The sequence below is a fragment of the Megachile rotundata genome, chromosome 11 (genome assembly GCF_050947335.1).
Source record: "Megachile rotundata isolate GNS110a chromosome 11, iyMegRotu1, whole genome shotgun sequence".
Taxonomy (NCBI): domain Eukaryota; kingdom Metazoa; phylum Arthropoda; class Insecta; order Hymenoptera; family Megachilidae; genus Megachile; species Megachile rotundata.
In genome coordinates this window covers 8,671,726-8,691,390 of record NC_134993.1, presented here as the reverse complement: position 1 = coordinate 8,691,390, position 19,665 = coordinate 8,671,726, and the positions used below count along the sequence as shown (strand labels likewise).

General features: G+C 32.4%; 1 protein-coding gene across 3 annotated transcripts in view; it reads right to left on the bottom strand.

Annotated features, from left to right (window-relative positions):
• Myc (bHLH transcription factor Myc) overlaps positions 1-19,665 on the bottom strand; it is a 265,387-nt gene that overhangs the window by 15,933 nt on the left and 229,789 nt on the right. For all 3 annotated transcript variants that reach the window (XM_076537573.1, XM_012283224.2, XM_012283225.2), the window contains one exon: positions 3,425-3,540. In XM_076537573.1, the coding sequence (XP_076393688.1) occupies positions 3,425-3,540 (116 nt within the window). The remainder of the gene's footprint in view (positions 1-3,424; positions 3,541-19,665) is intronic.

The following is a 19,665-nucleotide window of genomic DNA, read 5'->3' as shown; positions in this document are numbered from 1 at the left end:
TATTTCCCAAATCCCAAATTTTCCAATTTCCAAATGTGCCAATTCCTAAATTTCCTAGTATCCAAATTCCCCAATTCCCAAATTTCTGAATCTCCCAATCTCCCAATCTCTCAATCTCAAAATTTCAAAATCTAATTCTAGAAATTTAGAAAATTGAAAATTTGAAAGTACAGAAATTCGGTTCTCCAGGAACATGGAAGATATAACAATTTTAAAATTTCACAATTTGGGAATCTTCAAATTATCATACAAGAACCTCTAAATCTCAAAGCCGCTATAACATTCCTTCAAAAACTTCTCAAATTCAAAAACTGCAAGATCTAAAAATCCCAAAACCAAAAATTCCGAAAATTGCACACTGAAAAATTCCAGAAATTGAAAAAAAAAACAAAAATGTGCGAAACGAAAAATTATGAAGTTCAGATATGTATCCTTATCGGAAGGAAGCATACATATATTCGAAGATAAGATTATTATTCGGCCGTGCTAATTTTTTCTCTTGCATGTCGTTCACGCAAAAGAACTGTTCGCAGCTATGAAGACCGATACTTTTCCTTGCGACTGGCTACTTCCTTTATTTTCTCTCAGACATCCGGTCGGCGCGTTCGCGATTTCCGGAAGCGAGTAAGGTGAGAGGCGAGCGAGTTTCATTCACAAAGGCTTAGCTAGCGTGTTGCGTACAAATTGCGTGGATCACGTGCTCGTTATGCACACGTGAGCCGGGAATTTTGAAGAACGTAATACGGGGTGTCTGCGCTAAATAGCTACAGACCTGTTATTCCTTAATTACTCGTGGCACAGAATTATTTTGAGAAAATTTATATGAAAATTTTATGACATGAACGATACACTATTATTGATTTTTTAGTTATTCGATTGGTACAATGATTTATTTATTCAGTCGAATTATTCATTCATTTTTATTTAATTGCTCGTGGCACAAAATTATTTTGAGAAAATTTATGCGAAAATTCAATTGGACTAATTATTTATTTTTTAGTTATTCGATTGAAACAATTAGTTATTTAGTCAATTTAACCTAACCTAACCTAAGCAATTATTTATTTTTTAGTTATTCATTCGATTGGAACAATTAGTTATTTATTCAATTTGACCTAACCTAATCTAAGTAATTATTTAGTTTTTAGTTGTTCATTTGATTGGAACAACTATTTATTTATTTAATATGACTTAACCTAACCTAGGTAATAATTTAATTTTTAGTGATTCATTCAATTGAAAGAATTATTTATTTATTCAATCGAATTAGTTATTCAATCTGACCTAACCTAACCTTACCAATTATTTATTTATTAGTTATTCATTCGTTTGGAACAACTATTTATTTATTTAATATGACTTAACCTAACCTAAGCAATAATTTATTTTTTTACGTAACCTAAGTAATAATTTTTTTTTTCGTCATTCATTGGATTGGAAGAATTATTTATTTATTCAATCGAATTAGTTGTTCAATTTTACCTAACTTAACCTAACTAATTATTTATTTTTTAATTATTGATTCGATTGAAAGAATTATTTAATTGTTCAATCGAATTATTTATTCAATTTGATCTAACCTAACCTATTCAAATATTTATTTTTTAATTATTCATTCGATTGGTACAATTATTTGTTTATTCAAATCGAATCATTTATTCAATTTGAATAACTAATCCTCCGTTTAGTGGTGCAATTAATTATTCAAATCACTTATTTATTTAAGTAACTTGAATAATTAATTATTCATTTAATTGGAACAATTATTTATTTATTCAAATCGAATTGTTTGTTAAACTTGAATAACTAATTCTTCGTTCAGTGGTAAAATTAATTATTCAAATCAGTTAGTTATTTATGTAACTTGAATATTTAACTATTCATTTAATTGGAACAATTATTTATTTATTCAAATCGAATTGTTTGCTAAACTTGAGAAACTAATTCTTCGTTCAGTGGTAAAATTAATTATTCAAATCAGTTAGTTATTTATGTAACTTGAATATTTAACTATTCATTTAATTGGAACAATTATTTATTTATTCAAATCGAATTGTTTGTTAAACTTGAGAAACTAATTCTTCGTTCAGTGGTAAAATTAATTATCCAAATCAGTTAGTTATCTATTTAATTTAAATATTCGTTCATTCTGTTGGAACAATTATTTATTCATTAAAATCGAACAATTGAATTTTCATTCATTCAACTGGATTAATTATTTATTCAACTTCTGCTTCTCACTGCATCTATCTATTTCAGAAAACAGAATCTTTCCGGGTATGTGTTTATTATTCTGTAAATATAACTGCATTTTCATATTAAATTAAGCATAACTCAGTATGCAAAATAAGATGCAATTATCAAAACATGCAAAGTGTGTTATGTTAATATCAATCTTAGTAGATGAACTGATATTCAAACTGTAATTACAGATTGCAAATTCTATTAAAAAATATACTACTTTAATAACAGATGTGCGTTATAAATGTCTAAATTAATGTGAAAAGAAAATTTAATGTTTTATCATTTCTGAATAATTTTTGACATAATTTATTTATGTTAGCAGTAACTGCAGTTTATTACAAAAATCTATTTTTCAGAAAAGCTGAATATGTTTTCACAAAATTAATAAAAAGTCAAAAATATAAAAAATCAAATTAAATAAAAAAAAAATACAAAAATAAAAATATAGATTATTGTTAAGAAAATATTTTATGTTATCCTTTTCAAAATGTCTTTGCAATAAAATGATGGCATTTTTAAAAGTTTGACTCAAACTGAAGACTTTGGGAGCGAAAATTAATTTATTGTTATTTATTTTCAAAAATCAATCTATATTATTTATTGTTATTTTAAAAAAATTTTTTATTTATAATTTTCATGATATTTTATATATAACTTCACGTATTTCATATAATAGCTCTCTGACAATCATATATACATTATGTTGAAAATAATATGAATTATAAATTCTAAACCTTCCATAATAATTCTTCCATCTAAAAATGAGTCTTGCAATAAATAATCCCAATTACTTCACAGTAAAATTTACCACATCAACGTCATTTACAGAGCATCCGCCATTAAACCTATTCCTCGATTTCAGAATCGATCCGTAAAGTATCACGCGATCAGTCAGCGAAATTCCGGTTTTAATTAAGTCATTGACAACACGGAGTAAAATGACGAACAGTCCGCTCTACGTTGACAACTCACTGATTAACATCTTCACTTAAGACTAACCGACCGCATCAAGTTGTAAATGAAAAAAAAAAAATGCTTTTCACGCGAGCAACTTCGAACGGTCTGCCGAGCATGAAGCGGGAACTTAACGAAAACAAAAGAAAAACGAAGGATAAATCCTTGAACCGAGAGACCGGCTCGCGTGATATAAAGCACTTACTGATATAACTCGTGCACTTACGTGTTGGACTTAATCCGCTGCTCGTTGTATCGTCGATGAAAGTCAAGCAGTTCCTGCACCAGACCGGTCTCCATCATGGCATCGACCCTACTTTCCAGTCGTTCTTCAAGGACTTTCTGCAAGAATTTCGATGAAAGAGGGCCCGAATTAATTAACAGCAGGCTCAACGACATTGACTATTAACAAACATTTTCAGGACGAATTTTTGATAGGTTAATAGTTCACGTATTTAGAAATATCGAAATTTAACAGCAGTTCTGCACCAGATTCCATCATGGCATCGACCCTACTTTCCAGCCGTTCTTCGAGGACTTTCTGCAAGAATTTCGATGAAAGAGGGCTCGAATTAATTAACAGCAGGCTCAACGACATTGACTATTAACAAACATTTTTAGGACGAATTTTTGATAGGTTAATAGTTCACGTATTTAGAAATATCGAAATTTAATCTTGTGGCAGAGATTGTAGCAAGAGAATACGTTCGGATAGAAGTTAAACACTATAGACGATTTTAATGAATGTGATAGATAAAATAAGGTGGATTTCAAAAGTTCAGAATGTTTAAATTTCCAAATTTTTTAATTTCAGAATTTCAGAAATTCAGAAATTCAGAAATTCAAAATTTCAAAATTTCTAACTTCCCAACTTTCTAAATTTTTAAATTCTAAATATTCAAGTGTTAAATTTCTATATTTTTAAATACTTAAATACTAAATTTTTAAATCTTAAATTTCCAAATTATCAAACACTCAAATTGTAAATTTTCAAATTGAAAATTTCTAATATTTTAAATACTCAAATTCTAAATTTTAAATCCTAAGTTTCTAAATATCCAAATTCCAAATTTTCAAATCTTAAACTTGTAAATTTTTAATTTTCAAATTTATAAATATTCTGATTCGTAAATGTTAGTATGTTCGTTCGAAATACGCGGCAATGATCGCGTGGTAAGGTTAATATCGATATTGCAATGTTCTTTTGTGTTTTTTGGTGTTCGTGTCATTGCACGTTGCATAGTTCTTTCTTCTCTTCCTGGCGATCACGCGGATCGGACGCGTCGACTACACTTCTGCGTATAATAATTTTATATCTGCATTTCACGACCCTTTTGTATATTTCAATATATATAAATCATAGTCCTTAACAGGTTATGGGCCCAGGCTATCGTGAAAAGTGTAAAAGTCGGTAAAAGTCGCGAAAAATATCCGAGAAACGCGCGTGCACGTGGCCGCGAATAGGTTAAAACATTTTTCGAACACGTAGAACATAACCGAAGTGCAATAATGAATGCCGCATGTATCGAAACGCTTTCGAAAGACAATTATGATACATGGAGAATGCAAGTGGAAGCGTTGCTAGTGAAAAACGATGCGTGGGGTTATGTGAGTGGCGAAAAAGCGGAACCGAAGATCGTCGTAGGGGACGCCGCATCGGAAGCTGCCCGAGATGCATGGACCACAGGCGATAGAAAGGCCAAATTGGACCTGATTCTGTCGATTAGTCCATCTGAGTTGAAGCAGATTAGAAGCTGCGAGACTGCAAGAGAGGTATGGTTGAAATTAGAGTCTATATATGCCTCGAAAGGGCCAGCGAGGAAGGCTACATACATTCGAAGATAAGAACATTGCATCGTATGAAGGAAGAGGAGGATATTAGAGAGCACGTGTTACAATTCTTCGACGTTGTAGATAAATTGGAAGCGATGAATGTCGAGATAAACCGAGATTTACTTGCCATTATGTTATTATATAGTTTGCCAGCGAGTTTTGAGAATTTCAGATGTGCGATTGAATAAAGAGATGAGCTGCCAAGTCCAGAGACTCTCAAAATCAAAATTATCGAGGAAAGTGATGCGCGTGCGCAGACAAATAAGTCGAATATTCAGGGCGCAATGGCGGCAAACCACGCAAAATGGAAGCCAAATATGAGATCTGACAAAAATGAGTCGAGGAAACCAAGAACAGGTAAATTCTCTTTTAAATGTTACAGATGCCATAAAGTAGGCCACAAGGCATCGGATTGCAAAGTCAGAGTAGACAAAAGTCAGGATCAGTCGAATAAGGCAGACGAGAAATCGATTGGGTTTTACGCTGAAGCAGTGTCGGTGGCTCGGAAGAATGAGATTAAGAGCGATAACACCGATCGAGTATGGATACTGGACAGTGGCTGTACATCGCATCTCTGTGGAGACATAAAACAATTTAGAAAGGTGAATATGTCTGAAACTGGAAAAATTAATTTGGCAAACTCGGCGTCTACCGCAATACAAGGAAGAGGACTTGTAAAAATTGCCACGCAGGACAAGAATAAAATAAGGTCGGTAGAGTTTAATGACACGTTATATGTCCCAGATTTGAGAGTCAATTTAATCTCTGTATCCAAGATCACGAGAAAAGGTTATAAGGTAACTTTTAAGAATGAATCAGCTGTTGTAACAGACAGAAAAGGGAACATCAGTTTGATAGCACACAGAGAAGGTGATCTGTATTATGTCCGAGAAAAGGTCGAATGTACAAAGGTAGCTGATAGGGAGAGATGCACTGACGCCTACAAATGGCATAGGCGATTGGGACACCTGAACGGCCGTGATTTGGCAAAAATAATGGAGAGGATTGGACAAAATGGCAATATGATAAAAGAAGCAAAAGGGTTAACCATATGCGAGGTTTGTATGGAAGGGAAAATGAAAAGTACCCCCTTTCCAACGGGAAATACACCGTGTAATGAGAAATTAAGAATTATATATTCAGAAGTGGTCGGTCCGATGAGAACTGTCTCGAATGGAGGTGCTAGGTTTTTCGTAACATTTATAGATGATAGCACGAGATGGTGTAAAGTATATTTCCTAAAGCACAAGAGTGATGTACTTGATGCGTTCAAGAATTTTAAGAATTTAGTTCAAAATCAGACTGGAAAAAGGATAAAGTATTTACAATCGGACAACGGTCGAGAATTTTGTAATAAAGAATTTGATTGTTTTCTCAGGGATTCAGGGATCGAAAGGAGACTCACTATTGCACATGCTCCACAGCAGAACGGAGTTGCAGAAAAGATGAATCGAACTCTTCAAGAAATGGCGAGATGTACGTTGATGGAATCAAAAATGTCAACCTCATTTTGGGCCGAAGCTATAGCAACGGCGTGCCATGTTCGGAATCCATGCCTTACCAGTAGTCTGAATGGTGAAATCCCATATGAGAAATGGACCGATAAGAAATTAGATATTAGTCATCTGAGGGTGTTTGGATCGGAGGTGTATATTCTGGATAAGACCCCTGGCAAGGATAAGTTTGCAGCAAGATCTAAGAAAGGTATATTTGTCGGTTACCCGTGTGAATCAAAGGGATATCGTGTATGGGTACCGGTTGAGCATAAAGTAATTGTCGCACGTGATGTTAAGTTTCTCAAGGATAAAGAAATTAAAAAGGGAAACGAAGTCAGAATTGATAGGCCTGATTTAGAAGAAAAAATGGATGACCATAAGGAACCTAAACGAGAGCATTTTATAGAAATGGAGGAACGTATCTCGAGTGATAATGTATCATTACAGGAAGCAGATGAAGAAGATGGATATTCCTCAGGTCCGCAATTGCAGACTGAAGTATATTCGAGAGTCCAAGGTAGACCACGAATTATCAGAAGTGGAAAACGGGGACGTCCTAGGAAGGAATACCAGAAAGCTGCGGATCCTGGCCCTAGTCGTGCAGAAGAGGAAAACGAAAGGGAAAATGAACAGGATGATACAGACAATGAAGAATTCCTGAATTGTGCAGGTGTTGCTGAGGTATTAGTAGAAGAAGCAATCACCGGAGAACAAGGAGAGGAATGGTAAGAGGCTATCATTTCTGAAGTAGTCAGTCTTATCAAATACGATTCACTAGAAATAATAAGGCGACAAGAAGAAGACAATCTGATCGGAAGTAGGCTAGTATTGACGAATAAGTATGTTCGTTCGAAATACGCGGCAATCATCGCGTGGTAAGGTTAATATCGATATTGCAATGTTCTTTTGTTTTTTTTTTTGGTGTTCGTGCCGTTGCACGTTGCATAGTTCTTTCTTCTCTTCCTGGCGATCACGCGGATCGGACGCGTCGACTACACTTCTGCGTATAATAATTTTATATCTGCATTTCACGACCCTTTTGTATATTTCAATATATATAAATCATAGTCCTTAACAATAAATTTCAAAATTTTGAGCTTTTAAATTTAAAAATATTCAAATTCAAGAATTTCCAAATCTTGAACTTTCAAATTTATAAATATTATAATTCAAAAATTACTACATCCTGAATTTTCAAATTCACAAATATTCAAATTCAAAAATTTCTGAATCCTGAGCTTTCAAATTAAAAAATATTCTAATTCAAAAATGACCAAATCTTGAACTTCTAAATTCATAAATATTCAAATTTAAAAATTTCTCAATTTTGAACTTCCAAATCTATAAATATTCAAATTAAAAAATTTCCCAATCTTGAACTTCCAAATTCATGAATATTCAAATTCGAAAATTCCCAAACCTTGAACTTCCAAATTCGAAACTATTCAAATTCAAAAATTTCCAAATCTAACACTTCCAATTTATAAACAATTCAAATTCAAAAACTTCCAAATCTTGGGCCTCCAAATTCTTAACTATACAAATTCCAAAATTCCCAAATTTCTCATTCATCCAAACCACTTCTCACATTTTAATTTTCATTTGATCCATCTATAAATAACGAGTCATTGTCGTGTAAACGTTGACCTTTTTGCTTCAAAATATCGCCAGTTTATTTGCTAATCAAACGACAAAAAGTCCTACGTAGGCCGACAGTCAACTTGTGTGGGCGACTTAATGTGTTTCTAATGTTCCCACGAAGATATTGCAAAACCACTGCAGATTTCTAATGTTTAGATATTTTAATGTTGACTTACTATAAAAATTTGCATAGAAAATTTCAAAGAAATTGGAGGTTTAAAGGATATTTCAGTTATGTCCATTAAAATTAAATTTTGTTTCACATGCACTATTTTTTTTTGTTATTCTATTTTTATAAAAATAGTAAATCACTGACGAGTTTTTAAATAAATTTTATTTTTATTTTACAATAACGTGTATCAAGTTTTGAAAGGATTGTAAAGATACATATAATGTTATTGGTGATAAAATGAAAGGATACACGAATTAACATTAGTACCGAATTCCCAAATTTCTAAATTTCCAAATCCTCTAATTCCCAAATTCTCAAATTCCTAAGTTGCTAAATCCCAAAATTTCCAAATCCGAAATACCTAAATACCCAAATCTCAATTTTCCAAATTCCAAATACCCAAATTTCCAAATTCCCAAATTCTTACATTCCCAAATTTCTAAATTCCTAAATTCTCTAATTTCCAAACCCCTAAATTTCCTAATTCTCAATTTTCCAAATTCCAAATACCCAAATTTTCAAATTCCCAAATTCTTACATTCCCAAATTTCTAAATTCCTAAATTCTCTAATTTCCAAACCCCTAAATTTCCTAATTCTCAATTTTCCAAATTCCAAATACCCAAATTTTCAAATTCCCAAATTTCCACATTTCCGAATTTCTAAATTCCTAAATTCTCTAATTCCCAAATACTCAAATTGCCAAATCCCTAAACTTCCAAATTCCTGAATTCCCAAATTCCCAAATTCCCGAATTCCTTAAATCCCTAAATCTCCAAAACCTTGAACCCCTAAATATCGAATTCCTTAAACCCCTAAATTTCCGAATTCCTAAATTCAAAATCCTTGAATCCAGAATTCCCCAATTCCGAAACTACTAAAAATCGTTTTCACAAAACAAACCAAAAAATTCTCATAGCAATATCTTTTCCGTTATTTAATAGCAATTTAATAGACACTACCCTGCAAAAAAAGTACATAAAATATAAACGAAATCGTGACCTTTTTCCCCATTTCTCGGTATTCCCTCCCACCAACCTGGTATCGTCGTGTGTTAACACCGTGCTCTGACAAATATATCGGTGAATGACACGTTTCCTTTTCCTTTTTTTTTTACTTGCGAACCGAGGCACGTCGGAACGGTTTATCGCCTCCGATACGACATGCCTAAATCATTCAGAGATTCTGCATGACCACAATTTCAAGGCCATGGGCCTCTCCCAAATCGTTTTAGCTATTAGCGTGTACATAACAAACGGAACAGAGAAAGAAAGGAGATTAGTTTGAAAACCTGTTGGGGGCCACCGAGGACGATGACCATTCCCTTTTTTTTCAAATGGCACAGCCTTCGGATTCTATCACACGATTCATTGACGTAAAAATTCTGGTCAATGACGTTACCTTTTTAATTTTTGATACTCCTTTCGGCGTTAGATTTGTGCTGAGTTCGAGGGTTTATTTTAATTACCAAATTGTGGGTATTCCTTAACAATTTTAATTCTACCCAGATTTCTACTTTACAGGATTATTTTAGATAATAGAGTTATTCTATCATAATATTATAATGAACAGAATTAACATCATTTCCAATTCGATTATGCGATTGAAATAACCATAATTAGTACAATGTTGTTCGGTACGAATTAAAGTATAATTTCTGAGGCAAATTAAGTATATTCAAAGAAAAAATTTGAACAAGATATACCTTTCATTATTGCACGAAGAATATAACGACGAGCATTTTTCTTCTGCGCAGTGCTTAGAGGTTTAGATTATTAAGAATTAAATCGTACTCGCGAAAATTAAACGGCATGGAACAACTATGCTTGGAAGCAAGCCCTCAAAATTTCTGCTCTACGTGTTCAATATCATTAATATGAGAGTCACAGTACGGAAACCAGATTATACTTCCCTATTCTAAAATAGGTCTAATTACTTGATAGTACAGCGTTCCCAGTGTGTCAGTGTTCTTAAAAAACTTTGAGACCCAGTGATTTAACGGCGTGGAGCCATCTCGCACATCGCGTGTACGAGAGAGACAAGTCGATTTCGTAAATTCGAGCATGAGGCTCGATGACTGTAAAAATGATGTTTTTACGAGTATACCAGTAAACTTCACCACAGTAAGATATTTTTCGATAGCAATACCGCATGTTTAATAAAGTCGAATTTCGTAAGGTGTTTGAGACAGATCCCAATGTGAACAAGATGGCAACAAGTGCGACTCTACGTTGTTAAGGCTATGAGAAATATTTTTGTAATGTGTCGTAAACATAAATTGGGCGAGAAGGTAATTTCTGTTCATTATGGCAGTGATTGGACATCGTTGTAATTATAAATAATGTTATTACTCCTATGACTAACGGAAGAGAGGTTCAAAATAAAAACGAGGAGTGGTTGAGGTTATGTTAGCTATCTGAAGACAAAATGGCTGCAAATGGTTCAAAATGGTTGCTCATTGATATTGACCAGTATTTTTGCTATTATTTCTGTGTTTGGTATTAACATGTGTTAATAATGTTATATACAAAGTAGGTAACAAGTCACATAGCATAGTAATAATCACAGTACATAAGAAATTATATAATTGGACGAGAAGGTAATCTCTGTTCATTATGGCAGTGATTGACCATCGTTGTAATTATAAATAATGTTATTACTCCTAATGGAAGTTCAAATCATTAAGAATTATGTAAGGTGGTTTCATGGAACGATGTCGGTCCTCTATTAATGAAAAAAGGAGGATGAGAAAAAGGAAAACGAATGAATCGGTGTTTGTCTTCGACAGGGCGATGCTAACTTTTGGGCATACACTTTTTACCTTTTGTGTAACTGTTCTGTGAAACCCTCGGCTTGTTAGCTTCTAATGTTTGTACGAGTTCAATTTACTCGTCTTATCGGAATTTCTAATCACGTAACTGTATCTTTCGAAATCGTGCATATTTAGCAGAAGGAAATCGATAATCATTCGATTCGACATTTCGAAGATTCTAAGGCAGAATATCATAATTGTCACAAAGTAATGAATATTAAGTGGAACATCGTCTGATCAGTTTATGGCCAACTAGATTATTTAATTGCTTTTAAAATTGTTCTTTTATGATCCTTTTATTAGTTTTCGCCATAAAACACTTTTAATTATAAATGCGTGGGAATTATAAATTGCTGGAAATGATGAAGATCAAGATTGATATTAACGTCTTGCCAACCTGTATGAAATATCAAAATTAATTAGCACATTGCGAAATAGAGTAGTTAAAATTTAATTACACTAAACGATTTTGTGCTCTCGAAATACTTTTAATTGCAGGTAATAACTTGGAAGATACATAATTCATTAATGAAGATACTGAAACAGTTCTTCCTTATTAAAATTTAGAGTAATAAAAATAAAATAAAAGTAGTCGATTCTCGAGGACTCGTTGCAAAATTAGGACACACAATATTAAGTGGATTTTTAAATTAATTTTCAATTAGGTACATAAATATTATATGATGAATAAATGTATAGAATACTTGACTAGGACAGAATACTTTTTAATGAACTTCTTTGACTGAATATTGTTTTTCTACTATTTACTACAAATGCACTGCTTATATGTTACTGTATGATTCATATATAAGTATGCATATCAAATGACAAAATTATGATTTGTTACAGTATAATCGTTTTATTTATCAAACTTGGACACGATGAAATTAATACGTCCAATATCATGTTACGAATTAATGTTAACTAAATGTTTAAATATTAATTTGACCAATTACAACTCATCATCGTTTAAAAGAGGTTGAACCTACTTAATGACGGCTTTTAACGTGTATCAATAAAATAAAAAAATGACAGGATAAGTGGCGCTGTAATTATACAACACACGTTTCTAAATGTGAAATTTTATTGATGCAAAAAAAGGTTAATGAATGCGTAGAAGATTCAGACATAATACAGTTAACGACTCAAACCGAAAGATTAATTATATAGAAGTTGTTGAATGCTTTTTATATCGAATACACTTTAGCTTCGGTAAAAAGCTGGTTTGCTTCGCGACAATTGTGAAGAACACCTTAATAAAAAAATTCGCTATCATTAAATGGTACTCAATCAGAAATATTACTTGAAATATTAATAATTATTAAATATAATGATATATTATATATATTGATACATTAAATGTATTAATAAAATATTACATTAAATATATTAATTATCAAGTATGGCAGGTTAATATTATTACTTAATTGCGATTCATAGAACATGAACCCGTAATGATTTGATGTACGATAACAATTATGAGATGAAAATCCATACAAAGCGAATGTCAAGAGTTGAATTATTCGAAAACTGACAGCAGCCAAAGAAAAATCCTCGTTCACAAAGGTTATACGGGAAAACAGCTATTGTCTAATGGTAGAGTTTTTTGCAAGGTCAGTTTCAGAATTGCGAAGGTTACCTTCACTTTTTATTACGTATCGTATAACGTGGCCTACTAATTACGTTTGTCAAACGCAGAATATTATTATTAACAAAGCAGATATTCAAATGAACCTTTCTGTTAGTTTCAGCGCGAAAGAAAACAGAGGAACGAAAGCATAATCGTAGTTTTTCTATAATTAAAGATTGTTTTATGGTTTTTCAATCGGATTTCGTACGTTTATCATAAATTTTTTATTCTCTTACAGTTGCATCAGTGAGAGTTAATTGCTACTTTACGATTTAGAAGTTAAAATATTATTTAAGATGCATTTGAGAAACCTTGATTATGTTAATTATGAGATATGACTGTACTAAAAATGTGAGACAGATTTCTTGCACTTGAACTGTACGTTGCATCACGTGTGTGACACGATACGAGAAAAAGAGTTAATTACAAATAAACTCTTTAGCATATGATACGGTATTCCAAGATGACGAATGAATGAATATAACGTTAGCATTGCTATAATTCTCAAAAGAACTGAAATGATTCGGTAGATAACTTTTATAAAAATCAAGTTACTTTTTAATTCAATACTTCAACGACTTCAGATTATCTTCTGCTTGAAATAGCGTCAGACAATAACAAGTATAAATATTTCTACACATTAACTATTAAAATACTCATATATCCGAGAGACAGTACCTAAGTCGTTATACCCATACTAAAATAATTTGCAGCTATTTTTAACTTCAGACATGGACAAATAAAATATTGAAAATGTATGTGAAAACGGAGACACGAATAAATTAGTTTAATTACACATTCATGTCTGTTCGTTATTTGAGCAGTCAAGGATTTTTCTTCGGATGTTTCAATATACAAATTTTTAGGCATTGTTAACTAGTATTTTTACAGATGTTACATTTTATAATAATTACACGTTAAACATTATTTCTGTCGAAGAACAGAAGTGTCCTTATCAAATGAGATACTTGCTCTTCCGATCATCGTATTGTTGCACTTGATCATTGTAATACAATACTAGTTTATCATATTATTGCATTTGTCCATCGTGATATCACATTTGATCATTTCAGTGTTGTATTTGATCATTCAATATTGTATGTGTTCATCATAATATTATATTTGATCATCGCAGTACCACGTTTAATAAAAGATTTCGTATTATAGGATTTCGTCATCATAGTATTGCTTTTAGTCATTGTAGTATAGCATTTGGACATTATAATATTGCATTTGATTATTGTTCTACAGCACTAGTTCATCATAATATTGCATTTGACCATCTTAGTAATATCACATGGGATCAGAAACCTGGTAGCTATTATCTTCTCATAATTCGTCATTACAGTGCACTTATTTATTGAAATATTGCATTTGATCATCATAACATCGCTATAGATCATCATAACATCGCAATTAGATCATCATAACAAAAACAGTATAACTTTCTGTAATCCAAAGATTTCTGTATAATCACATCGCTCCAAAAGGTCCCTCACATACGTGTTTAATATTTGCACAAAAGTCAATTAAAGACAACTTGATATGGTCATTTCTTATTATTAAACACAATTAACCCTTCCCGAATTTCAGCTAATAAATGCCCTCCTAAATTGAAGTTAAAACCTTTATTAAAGTATAAACTATATAATAATAATTATTTAATAAATAATGCCTCTATGATTCTTTATTTCGATGAAGGTTAACACACGAACAAAAGCTCCGTAATTCGAAGTAAGAAATCTAAGGTCCGCCATTTTGAGTCCCGTATGTCTTAATGCGTTATGTTACGCCGTAATAATGAAAGAAAAAGCGTAAAGAATGGTGTGTTATCCTAAAATCGTCGTGTGTAACGAGGTAAGCACGCGAAACAGTTGTTTTAAACGACGGCGAACCGTTCTCACGCTCGTTCACGGCTAAAACGCGACCTCCGCAACCCGTTTCGGCCGCGTTCACTTTAAGCCGCATTTAAATGCCGGCGATTTGCACACGTGCGTCTCCACGGTTCATTCATGGGCGTCAATGACGCAAGATACCAACCCGAGTTCGTATTTGATGACCACACCGTACGTACACTCACGTATAGTGACTCTTATTTATTGATTTCTCAACTATGTGAATATGGTTCAATCAGCTGATCGATGATATTGTGATTTAACATCGAATTTTCTGCAAATTTATCGTAACATTTAAATTGTAGTTAAAAATCGATGTGTTAAAAAATAGGTTACTATTGTACGAAGTTACAAACTTCAAAATTTACAAATTTATAAATTCACTTGTTTATAAATGAACAAATTAAAATATTGACATAGGACAATTTGTTAATTTAAACATTGACGAACTTAAAAATTGACGAATTTAAAAATTGACAAATTTAAAAATTGACGAATTCACAGAAAAATTAATTTACAAAAATAAATTGACAAATTTAAAAATTGACGAATTTACAGAAAAATTGATTTACAAAAATAAATTGACAAATTTAAAAATTGACGAATTGACAGAAAAATTAATTTACAAAAATAAATTGACAAATTTAAAAATTGACGAATTCACAGAAAAATTAATTTACAAAAATAAATTGACAAATTTAAAAATTGAAGAATTTACAGAAAAATTGATTTACAAAAATAAATTACCAAATCAAGAAAGTGACAAACTTCAACATAGTGGTCATATAATGCAACAGCAGCTATAAAGCTAAAGTGGTGATATAATATAGTGACTACATAATTAAATTGCCAAAAATGGAACTACTACAAGCCGTTCCGGTTTGCCTTTCCTTAATTTTATTCGAGCTGTTCCGAAACTTTCTCCTTGCTCGTATTTAAAGCGACTCAAGTGCTTTATAATCTTTCATCGCGCCTTCACGAAATTAAATAACAAGAAGAGTGCTTAATTGCAATTAAGATACAACTGTAATTATGCCAATCAGTCCGCACGCGAAGGGCAGCTCCTGGGACAAGTGAGCGCTTTCACGAAAATTTGTAGGTGTCCGAAGAGTTTGACGCTGATGTGAGTACTAATGATCGACATTAAGTACCTTTGAGATGTTCGATTTTCTTATTAATCTTTCGGTCAGGGCAAATTACCCCCTGACGTTGTCAGAGATGACTTAATTTTTGTGCAATGTGAGAGGAAACTGAGATATATTCGATCATATAGAAATACTAACAACAACAGTAGTATTAAATATATTTAGTGTTTCATCAGAATTCTGAAAGAATGTGTTTCATTTTAAATAAAATTAAATTTTTAATTAAATTACGACACAGTCCCAAATCACATGTGGTCACTAATAACCTAAGAAGGTGCATGTGACCTTAAGCTTTCAAATAAAAAAAAAAAAAATTAAGGTAGTCTAATTTTTAAAATTTTCCCAAAACAAAGAAGCAATCGTCCATATAATGTTTTTCGTCACATAAACGTGAATTTGAATGTTTTACAAAATCATTGTTTCATTCAATTTTTATTGGACTCACGTAAGATTCACGCAACTGCAAAATAGCTCATTTGATTAATTTTCCTTCCATATCTTAAATATCCAAATCTTTACCTTAGTTACACGTCTTAAAATAATCCAGAGCCGAGAATCTCCCGCAATTCTCGCGCGTCATTGCTCTGCAATTGATGCCTAGATCGAGGAAACATACTGCCTTGGTTGCTAAAATAAAACCCGGCAGCAGGCCGATCAATTATAGCTACCCCGTTAAGAAAGTAGCAGTATGTCATCCGAAAATAGCCAATGTTCCAGCAGAGTCGGAATGTCTAACTTTTAAAGAATCACGCAAAGTGGAGAATGAAATGGGAGAATTGTCTCGTGATGCACAGTGAAGGTATAGAAATGTCAGCAATGTTTGAGCTTTATTTTCAAGGTGAGTTTATTCTGAAAACGAAAGAAACCTATTTGAAGGTTTGTGTTTTAATAAATTTCAAAATTCACTGATAGACAAATTTTTGTTGTTGTGTGTTTAATGAATTTAGGACGGTTTAATACATTGACACACTGAAATTGTTCATCTAGCAACGTTTTAATTCTTAATAAATTTTACCAAATATCCTGTTACATTTTCCATAATTAGAGAATTTTATTAGGAAGGTGAACAAATTTTTAACTCCAATGGCCGCCTACGTAGTCAAATGTCGCTAGAGCTTGAAGAATTAATTTAAGGAAACTTAATTCTTAATAAAGTTATTCTGCACAGAACAATGTGCACACAAAACAAACGAAGATAATTATGATAAATTTAATATTTTCCGTTGAGTGATAAGGGTTAAATATACACTACCGTCCATAAGTATCCGGACACTTGGTTTCGTTACATAAAACATAGTTGAACTTTATACGAAAGATATTTAGGGTTATCATATCATTTGTACTAATTATTATTATCTTTTTTGACGTGTCATAACGTAATAGAATTAATTTTTAAGTACAAATTATACAATGAAAGTGTGAAAGTAAAATTCATGTCCAGAAGTACAAAGTACAAATTTGTGAACCTAATGAAACGCTTTCGATTCTAAAAAAAATTTTAATTTCTACTGTGTTTCATTTCTATGGTGCAGAACGTATTCAGAGGGTTCTTCGATATGTTTCAAGTGTTAGTAAACTGTTGGTAGATGTTTAGGTTCGCTCAATGGAGATAAGAATGGAGGTAACGCTACGCACTCGACAGTTTCGCTTTAGTTCGTCTGTAGCTTCTTTTCCATCGAGATATGAGTTCCAAACGAGAATTATCAATGGAAAAACGTTCCAGTATTCTGACCTTCGCAGAAAAAAAAAATCGATTTTAATTACTGTTGCAGATACTTGAATAACTTTCATGCAACGCGAATGCATATTTCGCTGGTGTCCGGATACTTATGGACGGTAGTGTAAGTGACCAAACATCCGTAAACCAAGTATTAACATTTTGACTGCCCCGTCACCCACATATGGGTGACGCTTAATCTTCCAAACGAATGTACCATCTACATTATTAAGAATTTGCCTAATAACCTAATTTGAAATGTTCGTATTAAGCATTTGAAACTATGAATAATATAACTAAATAATGTGAGAATATTTGGTAAAATTTGTTAGAAACAAAAATACTATCTAATATAATTCTCAACTGCTTCTGTGTGGAAGTCAACGTGTTAAAGTGTTAATTATAAATAATTTCTAGTTCCTCGTTACCTTGACATTCACAAAAAGGAACAGGCAGGAAATCTCTGACGTGTGACTCCGAAACTTAAGAGTTTCACGTTACAAACGGACGATGATACAGTTACCATTATTTCGTATTAGCGTTGACGTTAGAATCAAACTGGCTGTCGAACAGGGTCGCGAAAATTCGCACGTGCTAACATTCCTTCTTGTCTTCCACTTCTATTTCTTCTGGAGGGACCTTGGCCCGATTTGGACGGCAACGAGGCTTTCTAGTTTCAGCTTTCTGTTCCCTTGCTTTCTGTCAGCTACGCTGAAACCGGAGGACTGGTCTTCTTCGTTACGTAAACTGCGTTCCTTGCTTCGCCTGCGCGCGTTCCTTTATAATCTTCTCATTTCTTGGTTATTTAAATATATTGATTAATATTTTAGGTTAGGATATTTGGACATTTTCAATTTTTCGAGTTCACTGAGTTATTGTTTATTTAAATATGTTGATTAATATTTTAGGGATATTTGGAAATTTTCAATTTTTCAAATTCACTGAGTTATTGCTTATTTAAATATTTTGATTAATATTTTAGGTTAGGATATTTGGAAATTTTCAATTTCTAGAATTCACTGAATTTTGTCTAAAGATAGTCAAACTCTTTTCGTAAAAGTGAACATATTGATACAGTAACATATTTGAATGATAAATTTATTATGCATTCCCCTCAGTAACGTTAGCTTCTACATGTCTTAAGGGCATTAAACATTATCGTTAATATTCCGATATTATCTACTTCTCAAGTTTATATAGTCACGTATTTATCGTTAACATTCCAATATTGTTGATACGTATCAAGTTTATATAGTCCTGCATTATCTTTAACATATTACTATTTATCAGAGTTATATAGTCACTTATTTACCGTTAACGATAGTATACTTAAAGAAAGAAATTAACTGAATGACAGAAGTATTCGTTCAATTAACAATTATAATTCATTAACTTTAAAAAGTCCATTTTAAAACCTTTATTTTTTTCAGTCAGCACTTTAACACATTGACAACCACGTCACCCACATATGACACATAAGGTATTGATCTAACATGTGTATTAACACTGGACGCTCACACATGTGTGTGATTGATAGGTTAATAATTGTCTTTATACCTACCTTGTACTGAAACATTTAAACAAATGTCCCAACCTTCCAAATTACAATTAATATCATCTTCGATACGGAAAACTTAAACCATAATGGACAATACTTTTCACGTTTCTTACTCTTCGGACCTGCCATTTTGACCATACACCCCGCCTATCTGTTTCGGCAGGCAGAGTCAAACCAGCGGCACTTACCGTAACAATAAGAACGTTTTTATGACTTACTCGTCAAACCGAGATGTCACTGCTGAAAATCAGTAAATTTCTAAGCGTTATATCTCGAAAACTAATAAAAATCGGGTAAGTACATAAAACCTTGATGAATTCGTCTTGAAAAGCACTATCACTTGATCGAGAAAAAATTATAGTTCCATTTAAAAAAACGAAACTTCACCATCATATCTTTTACATTAATAACAATAAAAAAATTTTGCTGCTGCCAAAACATAGGGCCTCTTTTACCCTGCAATTTCCATATAAGCACTTTTTCGTGACATCAATAGTTCATGAGATATTAAGGTGTAACACTTTGGCGCGGACACCCTGTAGTATCAGGTTGTGAGACTTTCAAATTGT